Source organism: Eleutherodactylus coqui, chromosome 3, assembly GCF_035609145.1.
Source record: "Eleutherodactylus coqui strain aEleCoq1 chromosome 3, aEleCoq1.hap1, whole genome shotgun sequence".
In the NCBI taxonomy this organism is placed as follows: domain Eukaryota; kingdom Metazoa; phylum Chordata; class Amphibia; order Anura; family Eleutherodactylidae; genus Eleutherodactylus; species Eleutherodactylus coqui.
The window spans coordinates 94,864,404-94,892,260 of NC_089839.1; the positions used below are offsets into that span (position 1 = coordinate 94,864,404).

The 27,857-nt window shown below is 46.3% G+C and overlaps 1 protein-coding gene across 1 annotated transcript in view; it reads left to right on the forward strand.

Annotated features, from left to right (window-relative positions):
• Positions 1–5,625: 5,625 nt before the first annotated feature.
• FAM98A (family with sequence similarity 98 member A) overlaps positions 5,626–27,857 on the forward strand; it is a 40,524-nt gene continuing 18,292 nt past the window's right edge. The window contains exons 1-6 of the mRNA XM_066595880.1: positions 5,626–5,789; positions 7,238–7,386; positions 10,848–10,982; positions 12,052–12,233; positions 17,799–17,879; positions 27,230–27,346. Coding sequence (XP_066451977.1) covers positions 5,737–5,789; positions 7,238–7,386; positions 10,848–10,982; positions 12,052–12,233; positions 17,799–17,879; positions 27,230–27,346 — 717 coding nt within the window. The 5' untranslated portion in view covers positions 5,626–5,736. The remainder of the gene's footprint in view (positions 5,790–7,237; positions 7,387–10,847; positions 10,983–12,051; positions 12,234–17,798; positions 17,880–27,229; positions 27,347–27,857) is intronic.

The window sequence follows — 27,857 nt, forward strand, 5'->3', positions numbered from 1 at the left end:
GACATTGGACAGAGGAAGACTGGAAAAAAGGGTTGTGGACGGATGAATCCAAGTTTGAGGTGTTTGGATCACAAAGAAGAACGTTTGTGAGACGCAGAACAAATGAAAAGATGCTGGAAGAATGCCTGACGCCATCTGTTAAGCATGGTGGAGGTAATGTGATGGTCTGGGGTTGCTTTGGTGCTGGTAAGGTGGGAGATTTGTACAGGGTAAAAGGGATTCTGAATAAGGAAGGCTATCACTCCATTTTGCAACGCCATGCCATACCCAGTGGACAGCGCTTGATTGGAACCAATTTCATCCTACAACAGGACAATGACCCTAAACACACCTCCAAATTGTGCAAGAACTATTTACAGCAGAAGCAGGCAGCTGGTATTCTATCGGTAATGGAGTGGCCAGCGCAGTCACCAGATCTGAACCCCATTGAGCTGTTGTGGGAGCAGCTTGACCGTATGGTACGCCAGAAGTGCCCATCCAACCAATCCAACTTGTGGGAGATGCTTCTAGAAGCGTGGGGTGCAATTTCACAAGCTTACCTCAACAAATTAACAGCTAGAATGTCAAAGGTGTGCAATGCTGTAATTGCTGCAAAAGGAGGATTCTTTGACGAAAGCAAAGTTTGATGTAAAAACAATGTTATTTCAAATACAAATCATTATTTCTAACCTTGTCAATGTCTTGACTCTATTTTCTATTCATTTCACAACGCATGGTGGTGAATAAGTGTGACTTTTCATGGAAAACACAAAATTGTTTGGGTGACCCCAAACTTTTGAACGGTAGTGTATATATATTCATATATCCAACTTCATAGTAAATAGCTAACAGTTAAATGGTTAACAACCTCAATATTATACCCTAGTATGTACAAGTACAATATCGAAGCTAAACTCCTACATATGGTTCCCAACGCTAGCAATCAAGGGGAGGAACATCTTATCTATTTACTGCATTCCTGTGGTCCAGATTGGAATATTAATAAAGTCTATGCTACTTGGGTATATAGAAATTACGTGTTCACATAGCGACATACACCTGGGGCGTAAACATATGTTAATCATTAGCGTCATTACATACTAGGACCAATCATGAGTTGTTATGATGTTGGGGGGGCATGCATGTAATTGGTGCGTCATGTACAACTATATCTGTATTGTATTTCCTTTGAATACATCAGAAGGGTATTGGAGGATAACACCAGTCAGCTCAAATACATATATTCATGCATGAAGCTTCTTATTATAACCAATTTGGAGCAGATCAGTGAAATCTTCTGGAATATGATTATTCCCATAACACTATATACAGTCTGGAGCTGTGTGTATACTATATACAGTGCAGAGCTGTGTATACTATATACAGTGCGGAGCTGTGTGTATAGTATATACAGTGCGGAGCTGTGTGCATAGTATATACAGTGCAGAGTTGTGTACAGTATATACAGTGTAGAGCTGTGTGTATAGTATATACCAGTGATGGCGAACCTTTTAGAGACCGAGTGCCCAAACTGCAACCCAAAACCCACTTATTTATCGCAAAGTGCCAACATGTCGGGGGGCGGAGCTTATCACAACATATGATTTTACCCTGTCATTCTAAAAAGGACAAGGCCGCTTCAAAATAGACAGCATGCAGATTTTGACTGCTTTTTTGACGCTGAAATATTGCAGAATGTCCTCATCGGAAATTCCTGTGGTAAATTCTGCAGCATTGCTGCATCTAAAAAGCAGTAAAAGTCTGCAAGCAGTCTATTTTGAAACAGCCCTGCCCATTTCTGCCACATGTAAACATACCCCAGCGATAATAGTTACCCTCCCCAACGGCCCCAGCAATAATAGTGAATCCCCCTAGCAGCCCCAGCGATAATAGTGACATCCCACAGCGGCTCAGCGATAATAGTAACACCCCGCAGTGGCATTAGTGACTCACACAGCGGCCCCAGTGGTAATAGTGACATCCCACAGCGGCCATCAGTATAATAGTGCCACCCCTAGTGGTAATAGTGACACCCCACAGCTGCCCCAGTGTAATAGTGACATCCGACAGCGACCCCAGGAGTAATAGTGACACTCCACAGCGGCCCCAGGAGTAATAGTGACACTCCACAGCGGCCCCAGGAGTAATAGTGACACCCCACAGCGGCCCCAGGAGTAATAGTGACACCCCACAGCGGCCCCAGGAGTAATAGTGACACCCCACAGCGGCCCCAGGAGTAATAGTGACACCCCACAGCGGCCCCAGGAGTAATAGTGACACCCCACAGCGGCCCCAGGAGTAATAGTGACACCCCACAGCGGCCCCAGGAGTAATAGTGACACCCCACAGCGGCCCCAGGAGTAATAGTGACACCCCACAGCGGCCCCAGGAGTAGTAGTGACACCCCACAGCGGCCCCAGGAGTAGTAGTGACACCCCACAGCGGCCCCAGGAGTAGTAGTGACACCCCACAGCGGCCCCAGGAGTAGTAGTGACACCCCACAGCGGCCCCAGGAGTAGTAGTGACACCCCACAGCGGCCCCAGGAGTAATAGTGACACCCCACAGCGGCCCCAGGAGTAGTAGTGACACCCCACAGCGGCCCCAGGAGTAGTAGTGACACCCCACAGCGGCCCCAGGAGTAGTAGTGACACCCCACAGCGGCCCCAGGAGTAGTAGTGACACCCCACAGCGGCCCCAGGAGTAGTAGTGACACCCCACAGCGGCCCCAGGAGTAGTAGTGACACCCCACAGCGGCCCCAGTAGTAGTAGTGACACCCCACAGCGGCCCCAGGAGTAGTAGTGACACCCCACAGCGGCCCCAGTAGTAGTAGTGACACCCCACAGCGGCCCCAGTAGTAGTAGTGACACCCCACAGCGGCCCCAGTAGTAGTAGTGACACCCCACAGCGGCCCCAGTAGTAGTAGTGACATCCCACAGCGGCCCCAGTAGTAGTAGTGACACCCCACAGCGGCCCCAGTAGTAGTAGTGACACCCCACAGCGGCCCCAGTAGTAGTAGTGACACCCCACAGCGGCCCCAGTAGTAGTAGTGACACCCCACAGCGGCCCCAGTAGTAATAGTGACACCCCACAGCGGCTCCAGTAGTAATAGTGACACCCCACAGCGGCCCCAGTAGTAATAGTGACACCCCACAGCGGTCCCCTAGTGGTAATAGTGACACCCCACAGCGGTCCCCTAGTGGTAATAGTGACACCCCACAGCTGCCCCAGTGTAATAGTGACATCCCACAGCAGTCCCAGTAGTACCGTGTTTCCCCGAAAATAAGGCACCCCCAAAAGTAAGACACATTAAGAAATTTGCAGAAATCGCTAATAAAAGGCACACCCCGATAATAAGGCATACTAAAGTGTGCAGGCAAGTCGAGAGGCCTGTCCCCTGCTGCCATCCCCGTTGTCTCCTACCTCCTCCTGTGCTGTACGAGTGTGCTGTTGTGAGCTCCCCTTGCTGGCTGGAAAATTCCATACTGTCATTCTGTTGCTGCTGTACACGTCTGCTGTGATGAGCTCCCCCTGGTGGCCGGAAGCTGCAATACATCCCTGCTTACAAGAGGAACTTCTGTCTGCAGACAGGTACCTTACTTAAATTACAGCCCTTATTTTTTTTATGGCTCTGTGTGTGAGTCAGGCAACCATGTGTGTGATTCTTAAGGCTGGGTTCTCACAGAGTGTATTTTCAGCCTTAGGGTGCCCACCCACTAGCGTTTTTTTACTGCGAAATTCGCAGCGGGTTTTTTTTTCTGCAGGGGTCTTTGGGCTATGGGACATGCAAAGCTAAAATCGCGATCGCGCAAAATCGCGGTAAATCGCGATTTTGCGCGATCGCGATTTTTACATTACAAGTCCCATAGACCCCCTGCAGAAAAAAAAAAACCTGCGAATTTCGCAGTGAAAAGAAACGCCAGTGGGTGGGCGCCCTTAGGGGGTGAGCATTACAGTCTCCAGACAGTGTGTGGGAGCCAGGTACTTTACAGCTTTTATTTTTTGTGGCCCTGTATGTGAGTCAGGCAAATTTTCTGTGCCAGAAGATGATGACATAACTGTCATTGAGTAATTTTTGCTTTGTTTTCACAGTTTGTCCAGCTATATTGGTTTGTGGTGACAACTACGGTTCTGTGCAGTATATACAGTAATAAATGTTCATTTCTTTTGTTAAACAATAAATGGGAATTCTTCTTCATTGAAAAATTAGACACCCCCTGAAAATAAGACATAGCACATATTTGGGAGCAAAATTTAATATAAGATGCGTCTTATTTTCGGGGAAACAGGGTAATAGTGACACCCCACAGCGGCCCCAGTAGTAATAGTGACACCCCGCAGCGGCCCCAGTAGTAATAGTGACACCCCGCAGCGGCCCCAGTAGTAATAGTGACACCCCGCAGCGGCCCCAGTAGTAATAGTGACACCCCGCAGCGGCCCCAGTAGTAATAGTGACACCCCGCAGCGGCCCCAGGAGTAATAGTGACACCCCGCAGCGGCCCCAGTAGTAATAGTGACACCCCGCAGCGGCCCCAGTAGTAATAGTGATACCCCGCAGCGGCCCCAGTAGTAATAGTGATACCCCGCAGCGGCCCCAGTAGTAATAGTGATACCCCGCAGCGGCCCCAGTAGTAATAGTGATACCCCGCAGCGGCCCCAGTAGTAATAGTGACACTCCGCAGCGGCCCCAGTAGTAGTAGTGACACTTCACAGCGGCCGCAGTAGTAGTAGTGACACTTCACAGCGGCCCCAGTAGTAGTAGTGACACTTCACAGCGGCCCCAGTAGTAGTAGTGACACTTCACAGCGGCCCCAGTAGTAGTAGTGACACTCCACAGCGGCCGCAGTAGTAGTAGTGACACTTCACAGCGGCCGCAGTAGTAGTAGTGACACTTCACAGCGGCCCCAGTAGTAGTAGTGACACTCCACAGCGGCCGCAGTAGTAGTAGTGACACTCCACAGCGGCCCCAGTAGTAATAGTTACACCCCACAGCAGCCCCCAGTGTAATAGTGACACCCCACAGCAGCCTCCAGTATAATAGTGACACCCCACAGCGGCCCCCTAGTGTAATAGTGACATCCCACAGCGGCCCGCATTCCCCCCGTGACCCACATACTTACCGCCTCTTCCTCGTGGAAGCGCCGCTGCTCCCCTGCCCGGCACGCCGCCATCAGCGCTGATCACAGGTGCACACAGTGTGCTGCTGGGCGCCTCCTCACCTGCTCTCGCGGAACCAAGTAAAGGAGGTCTGGGGAGGAGGATCCCGGCTGCACACTGACGTCACAGTATACATCGGGATCAGCAGAGATAGCAGGGCTGCCGAGTGAATGCAGGAAGGGAAGCTGCGGCTCCTGCCGGTATTCACTAACGTGGTGAGCGGCCGCTGCCTCAGGCACGCGTGCCATAGGTTCGCCACAACTGGTATATACAGCGTGAAGCTGTGTATATAGTGTATACAGTATGGAGCTGTAAGTACTATGTGTGTAGAGGAGGCCACGCTCGCGCATCACTCCGCCTCATGAAGACCCTGTGGTGCACTTGATGAAGACCGGCAGAAAACTCTTACAGTCCATCAGACCCTGACTCCTCCCACTCATGTGACCGATCACATGGTCGTGACATCACCGCAGGTCCTTCAGCCTCGCATGCTCCAGCACCCAGTAGAGGCATGGTCATGACGTCATCCCAGGTCCTTTATCCCAGCAGGCTCTAGGCTGCCACATCTGCTGTCCCGGCCGGCTGTCGTTGTGCTGACGCCATGGACTGTGATACCATGGAGAACGATATCCTGGAGGCGCTGGAGGATTTAGGGTATGGCTGAGACATGTCTGCTGTGCCACGTCCGTCCGCCTGTCAGCAGCCCTCTCATTACTCAGCACCCTGTACCATATGATCATGGCTGGTGAGGTGGGACTTGTGCTCCCCCTGTGATGCCAGCTGTGATCCCCCTGCCAGCCTGTATGCAGTCAGAGGGCAGTCTACTGGCATCAACCTACCACCTGTTCAGGGGGTAGTGGCGTATGATCAGTGGGCATCTGGCTGATGAGACCCCCATTGATCGCTAAAACATGGGGGGCTACAGCATGTGCTCTTTCATCTCTCTTCCTTGTTTGCTGGCAGCTGCTGATGGACCCATAGAAGTCTATAGACCTCTTTGCGTCTTTAGCCGCCAAGAGCAGCCGACAGGCAGCAAAGATAGCCAAAAGGGCACAGGCTGCGGCCCCCACGAGTTTTAGTGATCAGCGGGGTCTCTGCAGCGGAACCCCCACTGATCAAAACTTTTTTGCCATGTTGCTCTGACATGTCAAAAGTTTGTAAAAAGTGCAGTTACTTTTTAAAGGGGTCTGGAACTTTTACTATTGATGGCATCACCACAGGACAAGTCATCCAGAAGTCTGCCGTGCGAGTTTCCAGCCCGTCCGAGCGGATAGTGCTGGAAGCAAATATCGTTGTCCATCGTAGTGCGTTTTTTACTGAGCGTAATTTTCTGCATGCCGCCCATCGCCATGCACTATCCTGGCGTTAATATGTGTTAAAATAAAACGTGCTGCGGTCTTCTTTGCGCATGTATTTCACACAACATGGGAGCCTATGACAGATTGGTGCAGTTTTGAATTAAACGGCAGCTGTCCTGTAGTACCCAAGCAGACTGCTGCAATGTTGACAGCACTGTCTGCTTCCAAGCGCTGCCAGCAAGCCTGGTGATCAGCTGATCAAGGGGATCACAAATGGTGGACTGCTGTGGATCGATGACCAGCCTGAGAATAGCTCATCAATAGTAAAGCTGCCTTTGCACAAGACTTATGGAAAGAATTTCAGCTCCTCTAGCATTGGCCTCCGGCATTAGACGTTCCTTCCCCTTTAGGGTATGTCCGTATGGAGCGGACTTGCAGGAGGTTTTCAGCAAAGTGGATGAGATTTTTAAAAATGTGCTGCGGAAATAGACACGCAGGACAGAATTTAAATCTGTAGCAAGTCCATTCAAATGAGGGGTAAATTCCATATTAAAAAACACGTCAAAATCCGCACCGTCTGATACAGGTTTCAGTGCTGCAGATCTGTTGCAGGATGACCGCTGTTCATGTTCCGCAGCCAATCCGTTCCGAGGTAACGCCGCTCGCTCGTTCAAACGAGAATTGCCCCTTGAAGCCATTAGTCATGTGGATGTCAGAGATCATCAGTTGCTGCAGTGGTCACTAAACGTGATGCAGTGTTGTGATGAGGTGCCCAGTTATTACCCATATAACTATACTCCACAGGTACAAAGGATCCTTGATGGACGAGGGAGCCTTGATCCAAGCCGCCATGCAAGGAGCTCTGTCCCCAGAATACACCAAGCTTTGTGCATGGCTGGTAACGGAGTTAAGGTTGTTCTGCAAGTTGGAAGAAAATGTAGAAGCAACTAATAGTAAGTACATAATGAACAAGCGTTTTGTAAGTATAGATGAGCCAGATTACGTTTCACACATTCCTTCATGTTGTGTGCCTTTATGTAAGTGTAGCGTATTACAGATCCAGGTCCATCCTACTGCAAGCCAAACATTCGCCAAATATCTTGTGCCTTTTGGCTAATAGACGCTATCATGGACCTGCATATGGCCCAAGGATTGGAAAAGATCAGTTTTCGTCCCACTACCAAAGAAGGGCGATCATAAGAACTGTGCAAACTATAGAACAATCGCTCTGATTGCAAGGTGCTTCTGGAAATCCTCCAGAAGCGCTTGGGAAATATCCTTGACTAGGAACTTTCTGGTGTTCACGTTAGATTCCGCAAGGGCAGAGGGACCCGTGAGCACATCGCAAACCTGAGGTGGATCATGGAGAAGGCAAGAGAGTATCAGAAGAAGCTCTACCGATGCTTCATTGATTACACTAAGGCCTCCTTCCCACGGACGGATTTCTGCCGTGTAATAAGCGGCGAAAATCCGCCGTGTTGCCCACAGCTATTAGGTTCTATTGAACCTAATAGCTCAATGCTCACAGTGCGGAATTCCATCGCGGAATTCCGCACCGTGAAATCTCCCGTCCTCACCTGCGGCATGCTCTATTTGCCGTGGGTGTGCGCGCGGCCGGCTTCCATTGCAGTCAATGGAAGCCGTCCGCTCACGCTATCTTCCGCTGTAGCACATGTAGCGTCATGTGACGCTGTGGGCGTGTCTTGTGATGTGGCCGGCGTGTCACAACGCGCGCGTCACGCCGAAGCGTCATGCGGGACCCAGGACGCCGGATCCGCTGGTAAGTATGGGGTCTCTGGGGGGCGCCGTGACAGGCTTCGCCGCAGAATATTCCGTGGCGGAGCCCGTCACGGTCGTGTGCAGCCGGCCTAAGGCTTTCGATTGCGTCGAACATGATAATCTTTGGGAAGCACCGAGGAGGGTTAGGAGTACCAGGATCACGTTGCTCAGGTCCCTCTACAGTAATCAAGAAGCCCCAGTGAGAACAAGGCATGGGGATACTGAATGGTTCATGATCGAAAAGGGCTCAAGACAAGGATACATCTTCTCCCCTTTTCTTTTCAACCTCTGTGCGAGTGATCATGAGGCGGCCTAACTTAAATGATCAGGGTATTGACTTGAAAATATGTGGAAGAACCATCAGTAATCTAAGATACGCAGAAGATATGACCCTGGAAGCAGAGACAGCCAAACATCTGAAGACGCTGAGCATGAAGCTAGAAGAAGAAAGGGAAAAGATGGGACTTTACCTGAACATCAAGAAGATCATGACCGCTGCCAACAAGGAAGTCCACATAAAGGTCAGCAATGAGGAAATCGAAATGGTTAAACTTTTTGTATTTCTTGGGTTGATTAGCACTGGGGCGTGCAGCCATAGTAAGCATGGACCCAATATGGAAGTGCAAGGATGTCTCGTCATCATCAAACGAAAGTTAATCACAGCCATCATCTTCCCGAATGCAACATAATGACTATGAGATGTGGACCTTGAGGATAGCAGACAGAAGAAAAATTAATGCTTTTGAGCTGTGGTGTTGGACAAAACGTCTATGAATCCCCTGGACAGCTAGGGTCACCAACAAAGCTGTCCTGGACCGTATCAACTCAGAGGTATCTCTGGAAGGCAAGATCACCAGACAGAGACTGATGTACTTTGGACCCGTGATGAGGGCAAATTCGCTGCAAAAAGATGCTACTTGGAATGGTCAGTGGTAAAATGGAAGACAAAAGACATGTTGGCTGGATACTATCAAGAAGGACACGGGAATGGGCATCAGGCAATTGAAAGCAGCCGTAAAGAGTAGAGAAGCATGGAGAGGACTGGCCTACAGAGTATCCAAGAGTCGGACATGACTGAATGGATTGAATTGGAATCAAAGAAAACAGCGGGCTCATTGTTACAATTCCAGTGTACTCATTGATAAGGAGAGCTCACCTGTCAATAACCACTGGAAGAAGGATAGATACAATCGGTCCAAACACTTTTCAGACCCTTACATTTTTTGCATATTTTATTATGTTGCAGTCTTGTGCAAATTAAAAAAAAATCTAGAATTCCCCATCATTCTGCACTCAGTACCCCATAATGCTAAAGTGACAACAGAATATTAGAAATCTTTGTAATTTAAATAAAAATGTAACATATTGCATTGACATAAATATTCACACGCTTTGGTTAGAGATGAGCTCGGTAAAGGCAGTTACTCAAGCGAGCATCGCTCTTCTCGAGTAACTGCATGCTTGTCCGAGCAGATGCAGGGGGAAGAGAGAGCGCTCTCGCCCCCCCTTGCTCGAGTAACTGCCTTTACCAAGCGTTCTCGCTCCTCTCTACCTTTGGTATGACACTTGACATTTTAGCTCTGGGGGTCACCCATTTCTCATGATCACCTTTTGAGATGTTTCTACACCTTGATTGGAGTCACTTGTGTTAAATTCGGTTGATACGACATAAATTTAAAAGAACCCAATGTCAATGGAGAATGTTAGTTTTTTTAATTGTTGTACAAGGATTTCTAACAGTCTGTAATCACTTTGTCATTATGGGGTATTGCATGCAGATTGATGGGGAAAACTTGGCCACAACGTAACAAAATGTAAAGAAGTGAAAGGGTCTGAAGACGTGTGGGTCTTTGTGTGATGCTGAAACCTTTTTGACAGCGGTTCTAGGTTTGTTACTGGAAATGTGACATTTTATGTTACACATTTATATAGCACATACTTATTCAGTAGCGCTGTACATCATTTGATGTCTCCATTGGGGCACAGCCTAAGTTTACCTATCAGGCTACACTTACATGGGCAAGCGCAATATCGGGCTTAGAAACGTAGCCCTATATCGCGCTTGCCAACGTGTGTTTTTCACGCCGATGCGTATTGTTTTTGATTCAAAAAACCGCCTTGCATCTTTTCTGTGAATTTGTGATCCTCAGGCGTGTTTCACTCGTATCAGTGGATCGCAAGTGTTTCCCATTGATTTCAATAGGAAACATCGCATTGGACTCGCCCATTGAAAACACGGGGAGAGGCGTTCCGAGGGAACGCTAAACAATAGGACATGCTGCGGTTTTTATACTCGCAGTCCCACTGTGAGGAAAAAAATTGCGAGTTGGTTCATTAAGAATGGAGTTCATATTCATGCGTCTCACAAAGAAAACTCGCCTTAGTATGTTTTTGGAGTGTAGGGGAATACCAGAGGAAACCATGCAGATGTTGTCCTTGGTAGGGTTTGAACCCAGGACTCCAGTGCTGCAAGGCAACCACTGATCCACCGTGCTGCCCCTAACTACTTTTACTCTGTGCCAATACTAGCAGTCCTTTCAGTTTCACCCACCTCCTTCATGAAGCACTCGCTACACATATAGTTCTTCTTCATTAGTTTCCATCCCTTCTCATTACTTCCATGCTGTCATTCCAGGCCCCGCCGAGGCAGAAGGGTTCCAGTTAGAAATGAGTGGCCTGCTGACTGAGATGAACTGCCCATATACATCGTTGACATCCGGAGATGTCAGCAAACGCCTTCTGGAGAAGAAGAACTGTCTACTCCTGCTGAGTAAGTGAGAGAATTACAGATTTGTTGCCATGTGCTTGTTATATAGCAGAGTAAAGGAATCCTCCTGCCAGCTGCACTGCGGTACTATTATGTCCCGGCAGGTAGGTAGTTCCTGAGAGGCGGTGTACTAGTAGTTATGATGGTACTCAGGAGCTATATCCATGTCGGTACCGGTTGTATTATACAGCTAGTACTCGAATTGGAAAGGACTCTGATCCCAGCCGACCGCTGCATCTGAGTGGTTGACCCCTTAAGGACATGGCCTATTTTGGCCATAAGAATGCAACAATTGTTTTTGGGGGGGATTTTCAACTTCACTTTTGAAAAGCCATAACTTTTTCATTTTGCTGTCGACATGGCCATACGAGGGCTTGCTTTTTGTGTGGCGAACTGTAGTTTTTATCGTTCCTATTTTTTTTTTTTTTTTTATAACATATAATTTATTGTAAGAAAAAACACTAATTCTGCCATTGGTTTTCTTTTTGCTCTCTTTTTATAGCGTTTAATCACACGGCATAAATGTCCATTTTTTTCTTTTTCTGCGGGATTGGTACAATTGCAATGATACCAAAATTACTACTTTAAAAAAAAAAAAAAAAAAAACTATTTAGGCTTTACAAAATAAAGCCCCTTTTCTTTATTTGGAAATGTATTTTATTTACATTGTCACATTTAAAGTCCCATTACCTTTTTACTTTTCCGTGGATGGAGCTTCGTGAGGGCTTGTTTTTTTGCGTGATGAGCTGTAGTTCTTACTGTTACCATTTTGGGGTATATATGGCTTTTTTGATCACTTTTATAGTGGTGCCTTTTTTGGGGGGGGGGCACGGCTCACTTCAGAGCCCCGCCATCCACAGGACATAAGTTTGTGCTGTTGCGTTAAGTGCCCCCCAGCCTTGCTATATCTCCTATCCTGTGGATTAGTTTTACACTTGTCATTAGTAAGAAGGCTGTGCTCTCTGACACCTTGTAACCACCTGGGTACATCTCTTCAGACCCTCCTCCCAGAAGCTGTTGTAGATGCACTCTGTATGGGTAGTTGGTAACGTATCCGTGTGACTCTCCACAGCATATCTCATCTCAGAACTTGAAGCTGCAAAAATGTTGTGTATAAATATACCTGCGAAAAAAGAGCAAGATGACGGCAGTGAGGTTTTCAAGGAGCTGAAGACTATATGCATGACTCTGGGAATGTCCAAACCTCCAGCCAATATAACTATGTTCCAGTTCTTCAGTGGAATTGAGAAAAAAGTAAGTTTTGTTTAAAGGCATTTTCCAGGCAGCGCCGGGAGACACCGGGGTTGGAGAGGAAGCCGCTGCTCCGACCCCTATGTGGTGGCCGACACTTGTTATTGCAGGCGCAGCTCTCATTGAAATCAGTTGGAGCTGCGCCAGCCACTACACAGGGGTGGGAGCTGCGCCAGCCACTACACAGGGGTGGGAGCAGCGGTCTCCACTCCCACGCCGGTGTATCCCGGCACTGCCCAAAAAACCTATTAACTGTAAAAGAGAACATTGTTCTGTTGGTAAATACTGCAAAGAGACTTGGCAAATATGCTTTCTGAGGCCGTTTCACACGGTCAAGAATCTTGCGCAAGTTTTGTTCATTGTGTCACAAAACTCACACGAATATGAACTCTATTAGTTTTGATTGGAGTCATACACATAAGCCATGTTTTCCCTTACTGCAATACGGAAATATGGTGAAAAAAATCACTGAATGTGCAATATATATATATATATTTTTTGTGTTCCCTGGAATGCCTCGTCCATTGATTTCAATGGGACCTTAAATACATCGCATGGCTCTCGCATGTCGTGTGATGTGCATATGAGGTTTCCCATTGAACTCAATGGGGAAACACTTCTGATCCACTATCGCGTGTGAAAATCAGAAATACACAGAAGCAAGGCGTTTTTGCCCAAAAATCACCTCGCATCCACAGGTAAAAAGCAGGTTGAGAAGAGGGTCATTCCATGTCAGTTCAACCAACGCTCCCAGTCGACCATCTCAGATTTCAATGAAACTTTGCACAAAGATAGACCCTGACCCTAAACTAAGATAGCCAGAATATTAGGCTTCAAAGTGCTTTGGTTCACGAGCTACAGGTCTTAATCTAGGGGGTTGTCATGTGATTACAGCGCGCAACCTGAAAAAAGTGGCGATTTCAATCTATTGCCAAGCCAGTTCCAATGACTCTAGAGCAATGAAACTTCACACACTAGGAGAACTTTTGGTGCTGAATCCAGCTAAGCTACTCAGTCTGCCACTCTTATCATCATTCTGCCACCATTGCATGTTAAAGTCGCTGAAAAATTCTATCGCGCAAAATAAAACTCATATTTTAAGCAGTAATAACTCATAATCAATGCAATCCAACTCAGCTATGAATTTATCAATGTGTACTCCATAGAAATGTTTCTCATTATTCCCATTATGGACCCAAAAGGATGCATAGCTCTTAAAGGGGTGGTCTCGCGAAACAAAGTGGGGTTATACACTTCCGTATGGCCATATTAATGCACTTTGTAATATACATCGTGCATTAAATATGAGCCATACAGAAGTTATTCACTTACCTGCTCCGTTGCTAGCGTCCTTGTCTCCATGGTTCCGTCTAAATTCGCCGGCAGCTTGCTTTTTTAGACGCGCTTGCGCAGTCCGGTCTTCTCCATTCAGCATGAGCCGCTTCAGTGTGCTCCCCGCTACAGCTCTTCTGCGCATGCGCAGATGAGCTGTCACTGCTCGGGAGCGCGCTGGAGCGGCCATTCTGTACCTTCCTCTGTTAGAGGAAGGTGCAGAGCTGCCGAGCTGCCGGAGAAGCCGCCCAGCTGTCCTGCCGTCCAGCTGTCCAGGTAAGTGATGGGCCGGGGGGGGGCTGCCGCTGCGATGGGGGGGCTGTCGCTGCGATGGGGGGGCTGTCGCTAGGCCGGGGGGGGCTGCCGCTGCGATGGGGGGGCTGTCGCTGCGATGGGGGGGCTGCCGCTAGGCCGGGGGGGGGCTGCCGCTAGGCCGGGGGGGGGCTGCCGCTAGGCCGGGGGGGCTGTCAATAGGCCGGGGGGGGCTGCCGCTAGGCCGGGGGTGATGTTCACTGACAGGTGAAGGCCCCGGAGCCCAGCGCTGGGCTCCGGGGCCTTCACGTGGGCTGAGGGTCTAGCGCTGGGGAGCCGGGAGCGTAGCGCTGGGGAGCCGGGAGCGTAGCGCTGGGGAGCCGGGGGCTAGCGCCGGTTACCTGCTGCCTGGCGGTGTGGGGCGTCTGGTCGGCGGCTGCGAGGCGTCTGGTCGGCGGCTGCGAGGCGTCTGGTCGGCGGCTGCGAGGCGTCTGGTCGGCGGCTGCGGGGCGTCTGGTCGGCGGCTGCGGGGCGTCCGGTTGCCATGGAGACACAGCTGGCAGCGTCTCGGGAGCGCGCACGTCGGGCTGCAGCGAGCGACGGGGAAAGAGCCGGCGGCCATCTTGGGGAAACTTTTATAAGTTACTGAAACGCTGGAACGGTAAGTACGAACCAGCTAGAAAAGTAATTTACAGGGGTAATTAGTAATGTATGTTTAATTAGGGGGACTGGGCAAAAAAAAAAAAATCACTGCTTCCTCGAGACATCTCCTTTAAGATACAATGAGTCAAAAATGGCAAAAAACTGTTTTATGCAAATTTTTACCTTTTTTCAGAGGCAAAAATCGGAATGTACTCCATTTTTTTTTTTGCTCTATTTGAAAGAGAATTTTTTGCTCTACAAGATTTGATGTTTTTCATTTTGTTCCCAGACCTTCTAGATGGGAAATTTTTGTTTTGCGTTTTGTCATTAAGCTGCTTCATAGGATCTGTTGATCAGCCGGCATGCTACAGCTTGACATGGCATCCAGCAGTTGCGCTTCCTTTCTGCTCATTTTTCACTTCATCTTTGCTGGTGCACAATCAGTCACTTGTAAACTATAGTTATTTATTACAATGACAGACCTTCAAAAATCCCCGCCTCCTGGAAGGGCTGGCTGTGATTGGCTGACGCTTAGCCAATTACAGCCAGCACTCGATGATTGGCAGTGATTACACTATATATATATATATATATATATATATATATATATATATATATATATATATATATATACACTACCGTTCAAAAGTTTGGGGTCACCCAAACAATTTTGTGTTTTCCATGAAAAGTCACACTTATTCACCACCATGCGTTGTGAAATGAATAGAAAATAGAGTCAAGACATTGACAAGGTTAGAAATAATGATTTGTATTTGAAATAACATTGTTTTTACATCAAACTTTGCTTTCGTCAAAGAATTCTCCTTTTGCAGCAATTACAGCATTGCACACCTTTGACATTCTAGCTGTTAATTTGTTGAGGTAAGCTTGTGAAATTGCACCCCACGCTTCTAGAAGCATCTCCCACAAGTTGGATTGGTTGGATGGGCACTTCTGGCGTACCATACGGTCAAGCTGCTCCCACAACAGCTCAATGGGGTTCAGATCTGGTGACTGCGCTGGCCACTCCATTACCGATAGAATACCAGCTGCCTGCTTCTGCTGTAAATAGTTCTTGCACAATTTGGAGGTGTGTGTAGGGTCATTGTCCTGTTGTAGGATGAAATTGGTTCCAATCAAGCGCTGTCCACTGGGTATGGCATGGCGTTGCAAAATGGAGTGATAGCCTTCCTTATTCAGAATCCCTTTTACCCTGTACAAATCTCCCACCTTACCAGCACCAAAGCAACCCCAGACCATCACATTACCTCCACCATGCTTAACAGATGGCGTCAGGCATTCTTCCAGCATCTTTTCATTTGTTCTGCGTCTCACAAACGTTCTTCTTTGTGATCCAAACACCTCAAACTTGGATTCATCCGTCCACAACACTTTTTTCCAGTCTTCCTCTGTCCAATGTCTGTGTTCTTTTGCCCATCTTAATCTTTTTCTTTTATTGGCCAGTCTCAGATATGGCTTTTTCTTTGCCACTCTGCCCTGAAGCCCAAAATCCCGCAGCCGCCTCTTCACTGTAGATGTTGACACTGGTGTTTTGCGGGTACTATTTAATGAAGATGCCAGTTGGGTACCTGTGAGGCGTCTGTTTCTCAAACTAGAGACTCTAATGTGCTTATCTTCTTGCTTAGTTGTGCAACGCGGCCTCCCACTTCTTTTTCTACTCTGGTTAGAGCCTGTTTGTACTGTCCTCTGAAGGGAGTAGTACACACCATTGTAGGAAATCTTCAATTTCATAGCAACTTCTCGCATGGAATAGCCTTAATTTCTAAGAACAAGAATAGACTGTCGAGTTTCAGATGAAAGTTCTCTTTTTCTGGCCATTTTGAGCGTTTAATTGACCCCACAAATGTGATGCTCCAGAAACTCAATCTGCTCACAGGAAGGTCAGTTTTGTAGCTTCTGTAACGAGCTAGACTGTTTTCAGATGTGTGAACATGATTGCACAAGGGTTTTCTAATCATCAATTAGCCTTCTGAGCCAATGAGCAAACACATTATACCATTAGAACACTGGAGTGATAGTTGCTGGAAATGGGCCTCTATACACCTTTGTAGATATTGCACAAAAAACCAGACATTTGCAGCTAGAATAGTCTTTTACCACATTAGCAATGTATAGAGTGCATTTGTTTAAAGTTAGGACTAGTTTAAAGTTATCTTCATTGAAAAGTACAGTGCTTTTCCTTCAAAAATAAGGACATTTCAATGTGACCCCAAACTTTTGAACGGTAGTGTATATATATATAATTTTTTTTTTCTTTTTTATTGCTTATCTTTAAAATAAGTATATTTAGCTAAAATACAGTACAGCAATGGCTTCCTCTTTTTGTCTGTAACAATTTTTTTTTTACTGTCTATGTCCTCCATATAAATCTTGTGAGTCATTCACGTGTGTCGTAATTTTTTTTTTTTTTAATTTCACTTTTGCACTGTTGGGCATCGCTAGCAGCTGCATCCATAGGAGCTCCAGTTAGAGGGGAAAACATCTGACTTGTAGTGACATCAGTCACTGACAGAACTGTTCAGGGTCTGCAAGGACCCTGCAGCTCTGCTGTGACAGAAGGCACCCGGCGGTCACGTGATCACCAAGTCACATAGTAGAATTAACACTTCTGCTCTCACTCTTTAGTACATGGCATTCTTTGAGAGCTATGTAGCCTTGAAAGGAGAAGGCAGAAACTGTTAAAAACTGCTACTGCATTCCCCTCAGGGTCCTCAGCTGTGTCGGACAGCCAAAGTCTGTACCTGCTGCTTAAGTTATCTCCATATTTTTGCTATCGGACGGCATTAAAGCCCAGGACCAAGCGCTGTAAAGTTACGGTGCTTGTTCCTTAAGGGCCTAAGCTTATTGCTTATTTGAGACAAATTAGACCACATTCCAAATTTTGGGCATAAGGAGAATGTGCAAACAATGATATCCAAATGCTTTATGCTGCGCATACATCTTTATTTCCTACTCCATAGCCATGCTACAAAAAAAAAATAAAAAATTACAGCAGTTTTTGCAAATGAGCCCTAGGAAAGAACACAAAAAAAAATGTCAGCACTTTTCTCACTATGTATTTACATATTCGTACAAGGGAGCTGTTGCTTGCATATCCTAGAGCTACAACCTATTGTGTAGCAATGGTAGAAACGTGTCCAAATGTATCTAAAGAATAGTCGTCCAGACAGCAATCAAGGGCAACCTAAGTTCTCACGGCCCGGGAAAATACTCCGAAAAGTTTCAAGAAAACCCAGTTAATAAAGTGTTAATTCCAGCATCATGTAATCATTATTAGTTTACTAACTTCTACATGTATTATCTTGTGCATTTTTTTTCTAGTTAAAAGAAACTTTAGCAAAAGTGCCACCTAATCATTTAGGCAAGTCTCTCCTGAACGGGACTCTGGGGCCGTCTCACTGGGTGAGTAGCTTGGCCATTTCTTCCAATGTACAGATTGTGACCAAGACATTTGACCAAGAAAACTTCCTTTTTTTTAAAAAAAACAAAAAACTGTGTTGTAAAAAGGCATCTAAACGAAGAATGATGCGGACAATGGAAAAACATTAGACTTATGCTTCCCTTGAGCATATTTGTGTGCGCAGAATTTGCGCATGCAATACACAGTGAGTAGAACCCAATGATTTTAATAGGTTCGTTCACATCCAAGTATTTTCCTGCGTAATTCAGTCACTCAGAAATAATATGCCGCATGCCCTATTATTCTGCACGTTTGTACACCAAAGGTCCCGATAGAAGACGCGTGACGCGCTGTGTAATTCTGCAGGAAAAGAACATATCTTGAACTCATTAGACTAATTAACCATTTCAATGGCTGTGAGCAATGATGCATATTTTTTTGAGCTCGCAAAAAAAAATGAAATATACGCCAAAGCGCACTAAAAAAGCAACACTCGTTCCATATATATTTGCGCATGAAATTTTCACGCATATAATATGCAGAAATATAGAACCCACTGATTTCAATGGCCTCGTTCACAAGTGCGTTTTTTGCTTATCGCAAAAAAAAAACAGCATGCTGTATTTTGCTGCACCCCTGCGCAGGAAAAGAACACCTCTGCCAGTCATTAAGGAATTTGCCCATTTCGGCGGCTGAGAGCATCAGTGCATGTTTGTTTGGGTTTTTTTGGTGCGTGTAATTGCACATGAAAAAAGTAAAGTAAAATGTGCAGCTGCACGTGCAAATACGCAACTTTTATTTCACAAAAAATGCATGCAAATACGCTCGTGTGAAGCCGGCCTTATACTTCAAATATTCCCCCACTGTCCTTCACTGGGGACTTGGCGGTTACCGCTGGTGCATGCAAACCCTAAAGTGGCAGTCATATGTGTTTGAGCGTGGCACCATGTCCAGCCTTGATCACTAGAACGTGTTAGAGTGCTAGACATTAGAGATGAGCGAACGTACTCTGTAAGGGCGATTTCACAATCGAGCACCGCGATTTTCGAGTACTTCACTACTCGGGTAAAAAGTACTCCGGTGCGCTGTGGGGCGGGGCGTGGCGTGGTGGAGCGGGGGGTAGCAGCGGGGAACAGGGAGGAGCCCTCTCTCTCTCCCCCTCCCCCCCCCCCATCCCCACTCCCAGCTGCAACCCCCCGCTCACCCACAGCGCACCCGAGTACTTTTCACCCGAGTAGTGAAGTACTCGAAAATCGGGGTGCTCGATTGCGAAATCGCCCTTACCGAGTACGTTCGCTCATCTCTACTAGACATGAATACGACATCACCTTGGTCTTTTAAATGACGTTTTCCAATTTGCATATCTTCTAACAGTTTTTTTCCTTAATGGGAAGAGCGGATTTTCCGCAGACTCCACCCAGAAATTACAGAGGATGAAATCCACTGTGAAAATCCATAGCCGATCCGCACAAAAATGAGCGTGCAGCAGATTTGAAAATGTGTAGTGTGCTCTGATTTCCACGTAGACTTTTTGTACTACATTTGGATTGGACTTTGTATCCCTCATCCACAAATAAAATCGGTGGTAATTTCACATCTATACATGCCTTAAAGTGTCCCTCAAGTCACTACTTTTAGGGGATAGGTAATTGCTATTTAATTTTCCTTAGATCTTGCTCCTTGTTTGTGTGTTTTTTGGGGGGGGGGGTTTTCCGTAATTAATCTCTATTGGGAGCTGTGATCTGTGACTATAGTTGAGCTACAGTGCCTAATCTACAGTAGTCTGGGATACACCCCGTCTAATCATTGGTGCAGGCTGCAGGAGAGGCAGTTTTACCAGATCAGTCTCCTGTAGCTTAACCCCTTAGTGACTGCCCTATTGTGTTTTTACATCCTGCTGTTGCAGGATGTGTATGGAGGGAGATAGCGCCGCTATCTCTCTCCGTACAGCGCGGGCGTCTGCTGTTTATTACAGCTGACACCCGCAGGCAACACCGAGCGCGGCTATTAACCCTTTAAATGCCGCTGTCAATTCTGACAGCGGCATTTAAATCCCCCGAACGATGTTCAGGGGTCCCGTACTGCCCCCTCCCGCGGTGAGATCGGGGGAGCCGTGCAGGTGTCATGGCAGCCGGGGGCCTTCTGAAAGGCCCCAGGGCTTCCTTAGCAGACTGCCTATCAAGCCATCCCTGTGGGGTAGCTTGATAGACTGCCTGTCAAAAAACAGTATGACGTAATGCTATAGCATTACGTCATACTGCAGGAGCGATCAAAGCATCACCGGTTGTGGTCCTCTAGGAGGACTAAAAGAAAGTGTAAAAATAGGATCAATAAAGTTTTAGTAATTATTTTAATAAAATAAAAAGTAATAAAAGTTTAAAAAAAAACCTTTTTGCAATAAAAAAATCAAAATAATGCACCAGAAATACGTGTTTGGTATCGCTGCGTCCGTAAAAGTCCGATCTATCAAAGTAATGTATTATTTACCCCGCCCGGTGAACATGGTCCGAAAAAAAATTATGAACACCCGAAATGCACTTTTTTGGTCACCCTATCTCCCAGAAAAAATGTAATAAAAAGTGATCGAAAAGTCAATTGTATGCGAAAATGGCATACGGAAACGACAGGACTTACCGCATAAAATGAGCCCTCACTCAACTATGTCAACAGAAAAATAAAAAAAGTTATTGTGCGCAGAAAATAGAGACAGAAAATAATTAAAAAAAAAATACAAGTAGTAAAGCAAAAAAAAAAACTATATAAGTTTGGTATTGTAGTAATCGTACTGACTAGAGATGAGCGAGTGTACTCGGAAAAGCACTACTCGCTCGAGTAATTTGCTTTATCCGAGTATCGCTGTGCTCGGGTCTGAAGATTCGGGTGCCGGCACGGAGCGGGGAGCTGCAGGGGAGAGCGGGGAGGAACAGAGGTGAGATCTTTCTCTCCCTCTCTCCCGCCCGCTCTCCCCTGCTCCCCGCTGCGACTCACCTGTCAGCCACAGCGGCACCCGAATCTTCAGACCTGAGCACAGCGATACTCGGATAAAGCACATTACTCGAGCGAGTAGTGCTTTTCCGAGTACGCTCGCTCATCTCTAGTACTGACCCATAGAATAAAGTTTTCATGTCATTTTTGCAGTTTGTGCGCCCTAGAAACAGGGCGCACCGAAAGATGGTGGAATGTCGTTTTTTTTTTTTCCATTTCTCTCTGCCTAGAATTTTTAAAAAGTTTTTCAGTACATTATATGGTACAATAAATAGTACCATTGAAAAATACAACTCGTCCCGCAAAAAACAAGCCCTCATACAGCGACGTCAATGGATAAATAAAGGAGCTACGATTTTTAAAAGGGAGGAGGAAAAAATGAAAATGGAAAAAAGCAAAAACGCTCCGTCACCAAGGGGTTAATCCCCTAACAGTATATGGTGCAAGTTTATTGCTGCAAAAGCTGAACCCATGCAATCTGCAGCAGGAGCCGGCAATAGCAATAATACAATGCAGTCTAGACGTACTGCAATGTATTATCATAGCGATCATACAATCGTTGCTTCAAGTTCGCTACAGGAGCGTTTAAAGAAATAAATAAAAAGCGCAGGTATCGCTGCACCCATAAATCGAACACACTATTTATCCTGTACGGCAAAAACTGTAAAGGAAAACCCATGAAAAAAGAACCAAAATACTTATTTTATTCATTTTGCTTCCCAAAAAAAGCCCTGTATACCACAAAATGTTTTTAATAAAAACTACAGCTCATCATGCAAGAAACAAGCCCGTAAAGAGCTCTGACCATGAAAAAAATTAAAAAGTTATGGGACTTTGAATGTTGTGATGCAAAAACTAAATAAATGACAAATAGTCAAACTACTAACGACCACTTGTCCATATGTGTGTGGGTGCTTTTCATACTCTGCCCCTGGTGTCAGGATCGCTCCGCCCCACTGACCAACAGAAGAACAAAGTTAGGGCTCTTGAAAGGGGAGGACAAAAAAAAACAAAATAAGAAACCAATTAAGCTGTTATCTCAGACACAACTCAGTCCTGACAGGAGACACCAACCTACCTCCACCACAGAGATCTGGCCAGCTGAAGGACCTTCAGTGACGTCACTGCTGTGGGCGGAGCCATTCTGCAGTTTGGTAGAAAGTACTGTACACTGGTTAAGCCGACAAGCTACCAGGATATAATGTGCTGTGTGTATAATTTTTAGTAATAATAATAAGTTCCAAAAAAAAGGATCACAGAAGGCAGAAAAAATCCTAATTACCCCTAAAGTTTCTTCACAGAATAGGATTAAAAAGTTACCTTTTTTTGGCAATTAGTGCCAGATAAAAATACAACATTGACCAGAGGGGAGCCCAGGGTATAGACTTCTCTCTCCGATCTCTCCTATGACAGGGATTCTTAACACCAAAAATGATGCTATACTTAAGAGAGGCCCCTTCAGCGAAAGGCAGTCACCAGTAGTGTCTCCTCGGGTACCATCCCAAGCGAAAATCAATTAAGGTGAAAAGGTACAAAAAATCTATTATGACCAGAGAGAACAGATATTGTATCTTCCAAAGGCCACTCGACTAGATTCTTGGTGGATACTTATGGTGGGTAATCCAGCTGCTAGTCAGACTGCGCGATGGGTCATGATTAGAGATGAGCGAGCGTACTCGGATAAGCGGTACTCGCTCGAGTAATTGGCTTTATCCGAGTACCGCTGTGCTCGGGGCTAAAGATTCGGGTGCTGGCACGGAGCGGGGAGCTGCAGGGGAGAGCGGGGAGGAACGGAGGGGAGATCTTTCTCTCCTTCTCTCCCGCCGCTCCCCACTGCGACTCACCTGTCAGCCGCAGCGGCACCCGAACCTTTAGCCCCGAGCACAGCGATACTCGGATAAAGCCAATTACTCGAGCGAGTACCGCTTATCCGAGTACGCTCGCTCATCTCTAGTCATGATATGTCAATACCCAAAGTACCACCATATATCTATGGAATTTCTTAGCCTCTGTGGACACCCAAAATGAGTGCCAGCCCAATGGATACTAACTAGGCATGACGCTCACAAATGGATTCCAGCACATAAAATAAGACTCAACGCGTTAGTGGCGACCTCACTGACGATAGTGGTGACGTCAGCGCTCCTGCAGTCATTTAAACCAGTGTTCCCCAACTCCAGTCCGAAGGGACCTCCAACAGGTCATGTTTGAAGGATTTCCTCAGTATAGCACAGGTGATGTAATTATTGTCGGTGCCTCAGACATTACCACAGGTGTTCTTACTATAGGAGATCCTGAAAACATGATCTGTTGGGGGGGGGGGGGGGGGTCCTGAGGACTGGAGTTGGAGAACACTGATTTAGACAATTTGTCTTTGGAACCCATCTTTGAGCGTCATGCCTAGGTAGCATCCATTGGGCTGGCACTCACTTTGGGTGTCCACGGAGGATAAGCAGGTACATAGATGTATGGTGGTTCTTTGTGAGGTTGTTCATGCTATGTACATACTCAGTCTGGCTAGCAGCTGGATTACCCACCATAGGTATCCACCAAGAGTCTAGTAGAGTGGCCTTTGGGAGATACAACATGTGATGTCTCTGTGGTCATAATAGATTCTCTTCTACACTTTCACCTTAATTACTTTTAGCTTGGGATGGTACCCCTGAGGCGACACCATTTCTAGTGACTGCCCTTCACTGAAGGGGACTCTACTGCAGGCCCTTACCCACTGACGATAGACTTTCCTGCAATGCGAGAGTGAGTGAAAACGCATGATTATGAAACCAATGCTTCCCTAAAGGGCGGGAGTGGGGCTTGAGAGGGGGCGGGGCTAGAGGAATTCTCAGTGATCCCTCTCTAGGCAAGTGAGGGGGCGGGACTAGCGGGCAGATCACACTAGCCCCACCCTCTCACTTGGCTAGAGAGGGATCACTGATAACTCTCTAGCCATGCCCCCTCTCAAGCCTGCCCCCGCTCTCGAGAAAGCCCCCTAGCCCTGCCACTTATCTCTCCAAATATGGGGAGATATGTCAGAGATCCCATGTTGCTCCGCCCCACTCCCTCTCTTCTCTATGAGGGATTCCTAGCCTGCTTTGCGATCTTCTCCAGTTGATTTCAATGGGCGATATCGCAGATTTCTCTCAGCACTGTAAGCCTTGAGTGAAGACATCGCAAATAAGAATAAAAACCACTGAAAATCATTGGGTTCATAATCAAGCGTTTTCACTCACCCTCGCATCGCAGGGAAGTTTATCGCCAGGGGTACGAGCACTAGGTATAGCATCATTTTTGGTGTTAAGAATCCCTGTTTTAGGGAGATATCCATTGAAGGGACAAGTCTACACCTGGGCTCCCCTCTTGCCAATTTTGGATCTTTTATCTGGAAATTAATTATATTTAATTATATTAATATTTAGAAGATAGTATCATCGTAATCGTACCAATCTGCAGAAAAAATGTTAGCATGTCCTTTATACTGCATGATTAAAACACTGTAAAAGAATTGAGATTTTTTTTTTTTTTGTCCTTCCAAAAAAGTTTTATAATACATTATATGTACCCAAAAAATGGTACCAGTACTGCAGTTCGCCACACAATGAACAAAACCTCAAATCGTTGCGCTCTTAATCCCAAAATAGCCTATGTCCTTAAGAGGTTAAATATGTAGTCCCCAAAAAAGAAGTTATTCCCTATCCACCCCTGCCGATTACTATTCACCTGGTCGGTATTTCATTGCCCAGAGCTGAGTGCCAGAAGCATACAGCTCCATATACACCACAGTGGACCAGATTAGTATTGCAGGCATAGTTCCCACTCAATTTCACGGGAGCTGTGCCTGCAATACCAGTCTGGGCTGCTGCACAATGAATGGAGCTGTGTGCTTATGGCACACATCAGCTCCGTGTACTAAAACATCGGTCCTGGGGAGCAGCTGGGCGTCCAGGGGGGCGAATCCATGGTGATCAGCTATTGATGACCTAGCTGGAGGATAAGTCCTCAATAGTTTAAAGCTGGAAAACCCTTTAATAACCTAGACTTGCTCTTTACTTAATCACTTTTTGTTGTTCTAGTGCCCCCTAGTGGATGGTATAAGCTGTACCGCAGACCTCCTGTCTTACTGTATTGTACATCTCTGACAATAGCATTACTAACCTGATAGGTTGACGTGTGTATTTTAAAAGTAAAATAATTTCTCCTGTACGGATAAATTTCCCCAGAGACATTCCAGTGTCAAGAGAAGGGACTGCAAGCGCAGAACTCCTTGCTATTGCTTTCTAACTTTATATGAGCAGCGCCGCAAACTCTCGCTTCTAAGAATCTGAAGACTTTTCAAATGTCATTGTCTTCTCCACAGTACATGCCTTCAAGGGTGCCTCTTCCAGTTCTATTCTCGTGGCCGATCAGCAGCGTGAATAGTAATGGCTTATATAAGAGCTGTCTCCTTTTTTTTCCTGCCCGTGAGCCCATTGTCAAGGCAAATTTGGACTGCACAATTCTAGCTCAGGGAGTAAACAGAAGCATTTTCTGTATGTCATTGTGTGTTAGTAAAGGACCAAAAGTGGTGAATATTTAGTTCTGTCCTAAATATTTATACCTGCAATTAGTAATAAGCATTACAAAGCGGTTTAAAATAAATATTTAAAAAGTTTGTCTACTTACAAAGCCCTTTTAGGGTGGTATCATATCTGCATCGGAACCCCCAGAGATACCATCACTGATACCACTGAAAATATCGGAAAAAAACGTGCTGCATGCGGGGTGTTTTTTTTCAGCCAGAAGCCGGGCATCTAGGCGGAAAGCTGGTGGACCACATTATAGTCAGTGGGGTCCATCCGGCGCTGGTCGATTCTGTCCAGAAATGGAGCTGTTCGGCCGCAGGGATTTCCCTTTCTTTTAGGGTCTTTTCTGCTTCCTTGAGGAGGGAGGAACAAGGGAACCACACTCGGGCCTGGCTGACCCCCTTAATGTTAGCGACTTGGAGTTATCCAAAGGATGTTTTTAGAATACCAGTCTTTGGGTCAAAACTCCCTATTAAAGGGGTTGTCCCACGATAGCAAGTGGGGTTAAGCACTTCTGTATGGCCATATTAATGCACTTTTTAATGTACATCGTGCATTAAATATGAGCCATACAGAAGTTATTCACTTACCTGCTCCGTTGCTGGCGTCCCCGTCTCCATGGCTCCGTCTAATTTCAGCGTCTAATCGCCCGATTAGACGCGCTTTCGCAGAAGGGTCTTCTCCCTTCTGGTCGGTCCGGGCACGAGCGGTGTTCTGGCTCCGCCCCTTCTACGCGTCATCGCATAGCTCTGCCCCGTCACGTGTGCTGATTCCAGCCAATCAGGAGGCTGGAATCGGCAATGGACCGCACAGAGCCCATGGTGCACCATGGGAGAAGACCCGCGGTGCATCCCTGGGAAAGGACCAGCGGCCATCTTAGGGAGAAGATTTTTATAAGTTCATATTTCATCACATCGGTGAGTAGCACGCGGTTTAAAAACCGCTTTAAAGTGCTATTTTATGCCGGGGGGTGACAGGGGGAATGGGGTAATGTAAAATTTTGATGTTTTGCCTCGGGACAACCCCTTTAATTGATTAGGCAAATTCCTCGTTTATGACTGGGCGTTGAGATAATAAAGGGGGAGGGGGACCTGGAAGATCAAGTAGTTTAATTTTCCACACAAATGGTTCGTGAGGAAGGATGAACCGATGTCCCTCTGCCTATCCTTTTGAAGCTTGTAGAAACCAGGCTTCATTGTCAAATATGACGTTCTTCTCCAAGAAATAATTGCACCCTAAGCTCTGGTTCCTGCATCCTTTTTGGGCCAACCTGCAGCAGAAGGTCTTAGCTGCCTCGAAGTTCACTATATGGATGCCAAGTGTATTTAGTCATGTTATCGTTTCTCCACAATCCCCTCCATTTACTAATTAAAGCCAGATACTGAGTCATTCTTTCCCAATTCAATCTGTTTTTATTTGTAGATTTTTCTAATTGTATGTTTTTCCCATGCACATGAGGACGGCCATCTTGCTTATTGCCTTCTATGGGAGAGTGTTCTGATCATGCAGGGAGGGGAAGAAGGTGAGCTGTACCTATCATCTGGATCCACTAAAGTTCTCTACATATAGGTGTCTCCTTTCATTGTCATCCTGCCTGTGATGATGGTGAGATAACCGCTGAAAATCTTCACAGAAACAGAAAGTGATAGTCTGTGGCCAGAGTGAAAACAGCAAGATTTTAGGATTTTATACAGATAATTACATGGAAAAGTAAAAATCAGCAACAGTTTTTAAATATGTCAATAGGCCATGATGACACATTCCCTTTAAATTTTTGTGTTTTTTTTTTTGTTTGTTTGTTTTTTCAGGAGAAAATAGAAGCAATCAATCAAGCCATAGCCAATGAATATGACGTCCGGAGGAAAATGTTAATTAAACGTCTGGACGTGACTGTTCAGTCTTTTGGCTGGTCAGACAGAGCAAAGGTAAAACAGTCATGGCGTCATTAAAGGGGTTTTTCAGGCAATTTCTATTGATGACCTATGTTCAGGATTGGTCATCAATAGTTGATCAGCTGGAGTCGGGGACCCTGACTGTTTGGGTACGCGCTGTCAACACATAGCAAGGAGCGGAAGCAGATTGCTCTAACCCCTATATAGTGGCTGACGCTGGCAACTACTGGCACAGGTCTAATTGGTTTTAATGGGAGCTGCGTCTGCAATTGCCAGCATCACCACTACATAGGAGGCGTCACAATCTTCTTCCGTTCCTTTCTGTGTTGTGCAAATAAAGGAGATTGGAACAATACCTCTGCAGCGCCACCTATTGGATGGCAGCATTTCTGAAAATCAATACTTGACCCTTTATACAGGTCTGTAAAAGAATCATTGGGAATTGAAAACCAAGCCAGAATCCATACACAGACAGCTGTTTTGGAGGTTTTGCCCCTCATCAGTGTGCAGTAGGATCCTGGCTTGGCTAGTGAGAGCCTGTGAC